Source organism: Leucoraja erinacea, unplaced genomic scaffold, assembly GCF_028641065.1.
Source record: "Leucoraja erinacea ecotype New England unplaced genomic scaffold, Leri_hhj_1 Leri_154S, whole genome shotgun sequence".
Taxonomy (NCBI): Eukaryota; Metazoa; Chordata; class Chondrichthyes; order Rajiformes; family Rajidae; genus Leucoraja; species Leucoraja erinaceus.
The window spans coordinates 190,001-201,302 of NW_026575836.1; the positions used below are offsets into that span (position 1 = coordinate 190,001).

The 11,302-nt window shown below is 44.2% G+C and overlaps 1 protein-coding gene across 1 annotated transcript in view; it reads left to right on the forward strand.

Moving 5' to 3' along the window:
• The window catches only part of LOC129715960 (3 beta-hydroxysteroid dehydrogenase type 7-like), a 32,466-nt gene extending 21,691 nt beyond the window's left edge, over positions 1–10,775 (forward strand). Inside the window, exon 4 of the mRNA XM_055665846.1 lies at positions 9,022–10,775. Coding sequence (XP_055521821.1) covers positions 9,022–9,455 — 434 coding nt within the window. The 3' untranslated portion in view covers positions 9,456–10,775. The remainder of the gene's footprint in view (positions 1–9,021) is intronic.
• Positions 10,776–11,302: the final 527 nt, after the last annotated feature.

Sequence of the window (11,302 nt, forward strand, 5' to 3'; positions counted from 1 at the left end):
TTTTGAAATAAATTTTACTCAGATGCAAGCTAAAGAATGGAATAATTATTGACTTTTTATTTTATTATTTTCCAAAATATGTTATATGAGAAGTTTTAAACGTGAAAGATCCCTCAGTAAAATTGCAAAATCACCCACGGTTCTCAGGTGGGTTTTAACATGCAAAATGAAAACGCTTCTGAAGCTACATTTACCATTTAAATAATGGTAAACTATCAATGCATTTTGAAATAAAATTTTACTCAGATGCAAAATGCTAAGGAATGGAATGATTGTCAGCTGTCAGTTGGACAAAATTAGGACATTTTATTATTTTCCAAAATATATGTCTCAAGGTTTCTTGTTTAAAGCCTGCACATGCACATTCACCCAAACTACTTATTTATTTATTTCTTTATCATCGAATACATTCCATGCTGCAGGCTTGTCTGTTATTAGATGATAAAGAAATAAATAAATAAGCAATTAGGGTGAATGTGCAGGTGCGTATTTTCCCATTCACTAACATGTACCGGAAGTGTAGCATGTCCTCCACTTCAAATTTTCGGTCACGTGGGTGCGGATCTACGCTCCAGTGACCTTTCGTGAAATCACCCTATACTACCCTGCGCCTGGCGGTGAGGTGAGGCTTCTGTAGGCCTAAATTGAAGCCTGGTATTCTCCTAGACCAGAGGGGGGTTTTAGGACGATTAAGGGCAGAAATAGGCCTGGATCTGTACTACTCTTGGCCTAGGAGTGATTTGAGGCCTATGTAGGCCTCAATGAAGCCTGTGCTTCTACTGGAGTGAAACGGGGGTTTTGAGGAGACGACTGTATCAATGTATATCAGAGCTGCCAACTCTCACGCATTGAGCCTGAGTCTCACACATTTTGCACAATTCTCACGCTGATCACAGAAAATTTCTCATGCTGTGTAATATCAGTTGCTTGTGTGCGCGTGTGTTGACAAGACAGCAGCATTCTTATTCTCTGTTATTCTCACTTGACCGAACCGTCACACACCTCCAAACCATGTCCCCATGCAAATTTACATTGAAAGACACGGAGCGGGCAGTGTATGAGTGTCACCCAGCGCAGCAAGTACGGCCATGTCCTGCTCCCGGTGGCAGTCGGAATTTAAGGATTTGCAGGAAGCGGCTGACATGAGTGAGACTGGCGAGCGGTAGGAGAGAGTGTTCACATGGGCCGCAAAACCTGGGGAGCTCGGGGAGGGCTGCAGCTCCCTCCACTTTTTTGGCTAAACATGTTTCAATATCTCCGTCTTTGGACGAGGAGCTGCTGCGCTCTGAGCAAACCTGGTCGTGGGTGTTGGAGAGCTGGGGAGGAGGGAGGGAGGGATGGAAGTAGAAGCAGCGGCAGATGCGGATGGGGAGCTGGGGCTGACGAGTGTTTGCCGGGCTGGCGAGTGTTTGCTGGGCTGGCGAGTGTTTGCTGGGCTGGCGAGTGTTTGCCAGGCTGGCGAGTCAGTCGCTGCAGCCTCAGTGCAAGTGTCCTGGGGGTGTCGGAAGCGTGGCGCCGCTGCCGTGAGAGTCTCTCTATCGAATTCGCTCTGGTGACCTGCATGGACCAGGCTGCGGCTCGGCGCATCCTGGAGGACAACCAGTAGCTGCTGGAAGTAAGTACAAAGTACTGGGTAGAAGCGGTCGAAGATAGCGGCCTTTAAATGGGGGTGGCTGGAGAAAGCATCCTGCTTGCCTGCTAGATTTTCACTTACTGTAACTGCAGGAATTTTTTTTTGTGATGTTGGGGGAGTTCAGAACCAGGGGTCACAGTTTTAGAATAAAGGGGGGGGGGGGGGGAGGGACAAATTTTCTTAACCCAGAGAGTTGTGAATCTGTAGAAATCTCTGCCACAGAAGGCAGTGGAGGCCAATTCACTGGATGTATTCAAGAGAGAGTTACATGTAGCTCTTGGGGCTAACGACATCAAGGGATATGGGGAAAAAACAGGAAAGATGAACAGCCATGATCATATTGACTGGCAGTGCTGGCTCGAAGGGACGAATGGCCTATTCCTGCATCTATTTTCTATGTTTCTATACTTGAGTATATGGCAATAAAACTCGACCAGTTGATTTTGAAGCATTCATACATGGTGGAGGTATAATGTAGTCATAGAGTGATACAGTGTGAAAGTAGGCCCTTCGGCCCAACTTACCCACACCCGCCAACATGTCATAGCTTTACTACCTGCTTTTGGTCCCTATCCCTCCAAACCTGTCCTATCCATGCATCAGTCTAACTGTTTCTTAAATGTTGGGATAGTCCCTGCCTCAACTACCTCCACTGGCAGCTTGTTCCATACACCGACCACCTTGTGTGGAAAAGGTTACTCCTTGAAAAGTTACCCGTTAAAAATATTTCAAACAAAAAACATTGAAATCATACTTCTACAATGCACTAAAACATGATTTTAATACATCAAATTTCAAAAAGTCCCTACCGAGGGGGGTCCCCCCCTCCCACACCCCCCCCCCCCCCCCCCCCCCCCTCGGTTTCTCCACTCCCATGCCGGATACCCCCAAGACCAGTGATCAGTGATCGCTCAGTCTCCCTCACTTTGAAAAATGCTCTGCGGTCCCTGGTTCAGACGGAGAGCACTGCCAGATGTGAGCAGGGAACTGAGGCCTCTTGTCCGTGATGTCTGGGTCCCAATGCTGTGTTTTGTGTTTCGGGGTTGGCTAATGTTATTGATTTGTATTTAGCCTGATTTGTAATTAGTTGCCAAAACCCTAATTTATTAATCCATATAATCCAGGGGAATGGGATAAGTGTATTATTAAAATGACATGCAAGGTGCCAGGCTGTGTGTTACAACATACAGCCTCAATAACCCATTATTTCCTTCAGTTAAATATTGGGAAGGTAGCACTATTGTCATTTGCCACTCAACTATTATGTTTGTTTACCGCATTGACTATGTCGAAACTCCCCTCCCCCCCCCTCAATTCCTTTGACATGTTGAATAGAAATGTCCCCAATCTCGTTGTTTTATTAATTGAACACGTAGATGTGCATTCACGTGCATTCATCCTCAAGGAGTGAAATCAAAAATCATAGAGCGGAGCAAGATACTCCACTCTGACGTAAACCAATGCACTGAGGTGTAGTACTTAACGGAACTTCACGGCCGCCATTTGTTAATGCAAAACGCGACTCCCGTTATGCCTCCCGCTGTGTAATCCACTCTATCATCTTTGGTGTAATCAATGTTGTAGGGAACAGTGTTTGATATAGCTCATCTATCACTTCACATATTTTAGTTAATTTTATTGTAAATGTTTTCCCCCTGTTCCCCCATTTCCCTCCCATCTTTCCTCCCCAACCCCCTCCTTTGCGTAGTTTCCCTTGCATTGTATTGGGCAGTTTCCCTTGTATTGCATTAACACACACTGTGCACAAAATTAAATTTAACTTATATATATATTTATATGAATGTGTGTTGGTGTGTGCCTGTGTGAGAGGCAAGTTGGAGATAAATACATTTCCTTCTCGTGAATCAGAAGCACCTTTAATTTAAAGCATCACTATTGCTCTCTATCTTATTTGTCAGATGATGTACATCTATCTATATTTAAAACTGTGTGTGTGTGTATGTGTTTCTGAATTTATCCACTCCTGATTAAATTTTGCCCTGCTTATGTACACATTTTTAATAAAATCCTTCTCCCCCCCCCCACTCACTCATTTTTTCGCCTCCTGCTGGCCAGCGACCATAACGGCTACTGGCGCCCGCCTCTCGCCTCAAAGACGCCATTTAAAAACAGCCGCACTGCTGAGTGCTGGAATCTTGTGTTTGGGAACGGCTTGAGTTGGAGGACCAAGTCTCCCGTGGGCGCTGCGGGTAGGAAACGGGTGCGTTGGGGGAGCAGACCCAAAGGGTCGGCACTTGGTCTAATAAACTATAAAGGCAATAATATATATAATTATATACATATAATTGTGTATATATACAATATGTATACATATATATATATACTAGACTAAGTGGGACCCGTTGGGTCCCAGCATCAAACAGGAGGGCGCAACATTCCACCTCTCCACCAATTCTAATATTGGTGGTCAGTTGGGGGGGGGGGGGGGGCTTTCTGGAGCGCTAGTATGGGGGTTGTGGGCTGAAGGGACTGGTTTCCAGAGGGCTAGTATGCAAATTGTGCGCCAAATGGATTATCGGGCTGGCGTCTCAGTCAATCAAGCCTGTTGTGCTGGCAACTCACTCACTCACGGCTGGTGGGCTGGTAGTTGACTCACGGCTAATCCTTGAAATTCTATTTCAAGCAGGGTATAAGGTCACCAAATACAAGTGCAGTTTCATACCATTTGAAGCAGGGTGCAAAGCTACTAAAGACAGCGAGTCATGACCTCTCCCTCCTCCATCTTGCAGAGACTGAGCCACACCCTCAGCGGAGGGGGACTGAGTAAGATGGTCAAAAATCACAGCCGTAAGCGGTAGCGTTTTATCTAAAATCAATATACAGTGCAAACAGGGAGTAAGTGCATTTACAGTAGTGCCTTTCAACTTCAAGCCAAAGCACCCAAGCCACCATTTGCAGTAAGTAGTGCATTTCAACTTCAAGCCACCATTTGCAGTAATAGTGCCTCTCAACTTCAAACCAAAGCTCCCAAGCCACCATTTGCAGTAAGTAGTGCCTTTCAACTTCAAGCCACAATTTGCAGTAAGTAGTGTCTTTCAACTTCAAGCCAATGCACCCACGCCCCCATTTGCAGTAAGTAATGCATTTTAACTTGAAGCCATTGCATCCAAGCCACCATCTGCAGTAAGTAGTGCCTTTTAACTTCAAGCCATTGCATCCAAGCCATCATTTGCAGTAAGTAGTGCCTTTCAACTTCAAGCCATAATTTGCAGTATGTAGTGCCTTTCAACTTCGAGTCAAAGTTCCCAAGCCACCATTTGCAGTATGTAGTGCCTTTCAACTTCGAGTCAAAGCTCCCAAGCCACCATTTGCAGGAAGTAGTGCCTTTCAACTTCAAACCAAAGCAACCAATCCACCATTTGCAGTAAGTAGTGCCTTTCAACTTCATGCCACCATTTGCAGTAAGTGGTGTCTTTCAACTTCAAGCCACACCAAGCCACCATTTGCAGTAATAGTGCCTTTCAACTTCAAGCCAAAGCTCCCAAGCCACCTTGCAGTAAGTAATGCATTTCAACTTCAAGCCAAAGCAACCAATCCACTATTTGCAGTAAGTAGTGCCTTTCAACTTCATGCCACCATTTGCAGTAAGTGGTGTCTTTCAACTTCAAGCCACACTCAAGCCACCATTTGCAGTAAGTAGTGCCTTTCAACTTCATGCCACCATTTACAGTAAGTCGTGCCATTCAATTTCAAGTCACACCCAAGCCAAGCCAACCAGTGGGGGGGGGGGGGGGGGCTTTCTGGAGCGCTAGTATGAACCATTTTAGAACCAATAGACATTTTTTTTGCAAGCTTTAGAACCAATAGAGACACTTTTTGCAAGCTTTAGAACCAATAGACATTTTTTGCAAGCTTTAGAACCATTAGACATTTTTTTTGCAAGCTTTAGAACCAATAGACATTGTTTTGCAAGCTTTAGAACCAATAGACATTTTTTGCAAGCTTTAGAACCAATAGACACGGTTTTTGCAAGCTTTAGAAGCAATAGACATATTTTGCAAGCTTTAGAACCAATAGACATTTGTTTGCAAGCTTTAGAACCAATAGAGACACTTTTTGCAAGCTTTAGAACCAATAGACACATTCTGCAAGCATTTTAGAACCACTAAGGTCACTTACATTTGAGTGGACATGTGTTCAGTGTTATTCACAGCTCAGAGAAACGTGACCCTCTGCCTTCCTCCAGCTTGCAGACACTGATTGAGGCACACTACTTCCTGGTTTTATCGTCCCTCCCCCCTGCCGCCAGCGAGGGGCAGCATTGAGAATGGGGAATTTTGTTAAAACATTAATATCTCTGTCATTTTTAATCGACGGGAAAAATCCTCGGCACACATGCGGCGGAGGGGGGCTCTGAGCGAGGTGGCCAAAAATGACGGCCGTAAGTGGCGGCGTTCTCTCGGAAATCGCAGCACAGATGGCCAAAACCGGTCAAGGACAGACTTTTAGTAATATAGATATTTACAAAGTGGCACACAAAAATATGACATATGGGGTCAAATTTCAAATTCCTTGACACGCACTTTATTGGGTTCATGACTAACATAGTGTCAACAACAAATATAAGAAAAGATAGCACATTGATGACAAGTTTCCGAAAATGGCATCAGAATACACAAATACATTTAGTGTAACGGTTGTGGCGTGGTGTCTACCAGTGACCTGGTTGGCACAGTAAGCGCACGTATTTCTTATTCCTTTCTATGTTGATGAATAACACATGGAACAATAAAATTGCCAACACCATTTCCACTTCATTCACCTGATCATGTAGTAGAATACTGCATCCGTCTGAATGGACATCACATGTGATCTAAACGGTACATTAGCTTGTAGATCTGAGTGACATAGATGGCCGATGAGACAGTGTGTTGCCAAATTGAAGATTGGCTCAGTTTTAGTTTTGATGACCAATTCATGTAAAAAATGTGATATATATGTATATACACACACACACACACACACACCCACATATATATATTTCTCTAGTTTCTTTCTTCTGATTTCCTCTAATTTGTTTAGCAACCTTTTTCTTTCAATCTGTGCGTGTGTGTGTGTGTGTGTAAATAACTAAATTGAACTTCATAAACAAGGAAAACAATTTTTATTTCTGTCATTTATGGTAATATTTACATAATTTACATCATTTTGTGCACGCCATATACAGGTGGTTGCAGTGTTTTGAAAGTGATTTAAAATTCAAATTATTTCAGACACCCCTTGCTGACCCCAAAGGACAACATTTCCAACGTATACAATAATAAATAAATCGTCGTTTGCACAATTTTGTGTGGGTAACGGGAGGTTCTCATTCTTCCTCTTAAGTATTGGGAAAATAGACGTTGGGAAAACAGACGTTTCGGCGTGTTCGGGATGTCAAATAGCGTTGGAACTGCATTGCAATTTAACCTGTTATTGGTCTGCCTGTTGGAAAACTAGTCAAGTTCAGTGACTGAACAAAGACGGCAGGTAGTTGACAAGTACACCAGAGTTTGGTGGAGGAGGTCTTGTCGATGAGTATTCTGGACCTGCTGTCGACATCTGAAATTGCAGAAAATCTCATATAGGATTAACTAAGAAGAAAAAATGATTATAACTATATGCCTGCAGAATGGACGATATAGTGTTGATAGGGGAACAGTAAATAACATTTTCAGGACAGAATAATTTAGACAGAAAACAATAATATTTCCTCACCTTTCTTTGGTGTTGGGGAACCTGAAGAAAGACAGGACGGGTAGCCCACATCGGCGATTAGAGCAATTTATACCGAACAGTGAGCTGTAGTTATGGACGCCATGACAGTGTGGGGGCAGCCAGGTAAAATGGCGTCAACAATCACCCGCCATACTACACTTTTTTCGCTGAGTGGTGCATCTTGCTCCACTCTATAATCTTTGATGAATATCATCCATTTCAGAGGGTTTTCTGATGCCATTTAAACTTCACTTGAATTTAAATCACTTCAATGTAAAAGTAATTGGGAATGGGGAGCATTGGAACAAAAATTTGTTCAGATATGGGGCTTTATGGGTGGGCCAGATATATTGTTAGTGCAGAGGGGCTAGAAGCAAGGCCTGGCTGGAATGTAATTTACCCTAACATTATTCATAGCTAATCCAATTTAAAGCATAAATATTGCATTCAAGTGTAATTCAAAAGACTCGCAACAGGAGACCAATAACAATATATATTTGACATAAAAATCCATTAACAATATATATTTAAGCAACGGAGTATGCACCGGATTTCACAATTTCAAGCTGAAAAATGCAAAAGTTCCGTACCACGGGAGGGGGGCACCCCCCTCAAACACCGCACACCCCCCCCCCCACCCCATCGGTCGCTATGCTCCTTCGGGCTTGGTCTCGTAATTTCTCACTCCCAACTCTCACCCAATGTTGGCAGCCCTGATATATATATATTGATGTACATTAATGATTTAGATGAAGAGATTAACATTAGCAAATTTGCAGATGACACAAAGCTGGGTGGCAGTGTGAGCTGTGAGAAGGAGACTTGGATAGGTTGGGTGAGTGGGTAAATGCATGGCAGAAGCAGTTTAATGTGGATAAAATGTGGTTATCAACTTTGGTGGTAAGAACAGGAAGGCAGATTATTAGCGTGTCCAAAACCTTAATAATCTTATATGTTTCAATAAGATACCCTCATACTTCTAAATTCCAGAGTGTACAAGCCCAGCCGCTCCATTTGATGGAGCGACTGGAGTTGTTACACTGGAGTTTAGAAGGATGAGAGGAAATCTTATTGAAACATATAAGATTATTAAGGGATTGGACACGCATGAGGCAGGAAACATGTTCCCGATGTTGGGGGAGTCCAGAACCAGGGGCCACAGTTTAAAAATAAGAGGCCATTTAGAGTGGAGTTGAGGAAAAGATGATTCACTCAGAGAGTTGTGAATCTGTGCCTCTGCCTCAGAAGGCCAATTCTCTAGATGCTTTCAAGAGAGAGTCAGATAGAGCTCTTAAAGATAGCGGAGTAAAGGGATATGGGGAGAAGGCAGGAACGGGGTATTGATTGTGGACGATCACAGTGAATGGCGGTGCTGGCTGAAAGGGCCGAATGGCCTACTCCTGTACCTATTGTCTATTGTCTATATACAGCCTGGTCTTTTGCACTTGAGAGGGGGTTTTGAGGAGATTAAGGGCTGAAATAGGCCATTAATGGAACCTGCATCTGTACTACTCTGGTCGTGGGAGTGATTTGAGGCCTATATCGTCCTCAAATGAAGCCTGTGGTTCTACAAGACTGGAACGGGGGTTTTGAGGAGATGAATGGGGGTCAGACTATGGCGTAAATGTCTGCGCGGCCCGGGATTGATTTTTCCGTCTCTCCCTCGGCAGGGAACGTGGCGTGGATGCATCTCTTGGCCGCCCGAGCCTTGCGACAGAACCCCGGCCTCGTGGGCGGCGAAGCCTACTTCTGTTATGACGAGTCCCCTTACCTGAGCTACGAGGACTTTGACCAGTTGCTGCTGGGCTCGGCGGGTGTGCGTTTGGTGGGCCGGGAGCCCGTGCTGCCCTTCGGCCTCCTCTATCTGCTAGCCCTCACGTTCGAAACCCTCCAATGGATCCTACGGCCCATCGCCAAGTTTGAGGCCGCCTTCAACCGCTGCACGCTCACCATAGTAACCACTGCCTTCTCCGTAAGCACAAATAAAGCTGCTCGCCATCTTGGTTATGCCACCCTTGTGCCCTGGCACCAATGCCAAGCTCGTACAGTGGCTTGGGTAAAAAGCCTCGCTCAAACCGGGCCTGGGCGTGGGCCTGCAATTTAGCTCATTTTAGAATGTTAGAAAAATAGGTGCAGGAGTAGGGCATTCGAGCCAGCACCGCCATTCAATATGATCATGGCTGATCATCTAAAATCGCTGCCATGTACTCGCTTTCTCCCATGTCCCTTGATTCCGTTAGCTGTAAGAGCTAAATCTAACTCCCTCTTGAAAACTTCCAGTGAATTGCCCCCACTGCCTTCTGTGGCAGAGAATCCCACAGATTCACCACCCTCTGGGTGGAATGATTTCTCCTCATCTCATCCTAAATGGCCAATCCCTTAAACTGTGTGGCCCCTGGTTCTGGACTCGCCCAACATCGGGAACATGTTTCCTGCATTTTGCCTGTACAATTCATGAAGAATTTTCTGTTTCTCTAAGATTATAGAGATACAAAGTGGAAACACATAGAATCTCTTGCCCAGTGAAAGAGTTAAATAGAAACATAGAAATTAGGTGCAGGAGTAGGCCATTCGGCCCTTCGAGCCTGCACCGCCATTCAATATGATCATGGCTGATCATCCAACTCAGTATCCCGTACCTGCCTTCTCTCCATACCCCCTGATCCCCTTTGCCACAAGGGCCACATCTAACTCCCTCTTAAATATAGCCAATGAACTGGCCTCAACTACCCTCTGTGGCAGAGAATTCCAGAGATTCACCACTCTCTGTGTGAAAAAAGTTCTTCTCATCTCGGTTTTAAAGGATTTCCCCTTTATCCTTAAGTCCCCCTTTATCCTTAATGAAGTCGTAGGTTACAAAATGGACGCTTAACCTTTCCTCTCTAAACTAGCTGGATTTCAGTACAATAACATTAGATGCTTTGCCTTATAACAGTAACACTAACTAGAATACAGCACAGTAACATGAATCTTTTGCCTTTCTTCTATTTTAGACAAGCGAGATTTCAGCACAATAACACTTGATATTTTGCTCTATGATATAAACAATCAGAAAAATGTTCAGACAACTTGGTTCTTAACCTCTACTCTACAGATTGTAATGTACAAACAATTAATCAACAAGGTCAAAAAACAAGAATGCTTATCTGCAAAAAATAGCTCCTTCAGCATAACCATATATGGGCTAACCTTTCCTCTATCGGAAGCACCTGTCAATATTCTGATTTTAACCATGTATGGACAAGGCAAGAGGCTGCACAATGCTCTCTAAGATAAAGAATTTCTGATTATTAGGGTATAAATATATCTGATTGAACATTACCTCGGTGTGTGTACAGAGGGACTCTGTAGTATGCGTTTACATACTATGAGAGCTGTCCTCCCACACCCGCCTGGCAAAATAAAGACGTTACTGTATTACTAACTATTGTGTTGTTATCTGTTTAAAGCAAATTGAACTTTAACACCAGAGTAGGGGAATCGAGGACCAGAGGACATAGGTTCAAGGTGAAGGGGAAAAGATTTAATAGGAACCCGAGGGCCAAATTTTCCACAAAGAGGGTGGTGGGTGCATGGAACGAGTTGCCGGAGGAGGTAGTTGAAGCTGGGACTATCATAGAAACATAGAAAAATATGTGCCGGAGTAGGCCATTCGGCCCTTCAAGCCCACACCACCATTCAATATGATCATGGCTGATCATGCAGAATCAGTACCCCGCTCCTGCTTTCTCCCCAGATCCCTTGATTCCGTTAAGCCCAAGAGCTAAATCTTATGTCCCTGTCCCACTTAGGAAACCTGAACAAAAACCTCTGGAGACCTTGCGCCCCACCCAAGGTTTCCGTGCGGTTCCCGGAGGTTCCGGTCACTCTTCCTAATGGTGGAAAGTGGTTTCCGCGTAATCGAGGTTTCTTCTATGTTCCTGCGATTATTTAAAAAAAAACAAAACCAGC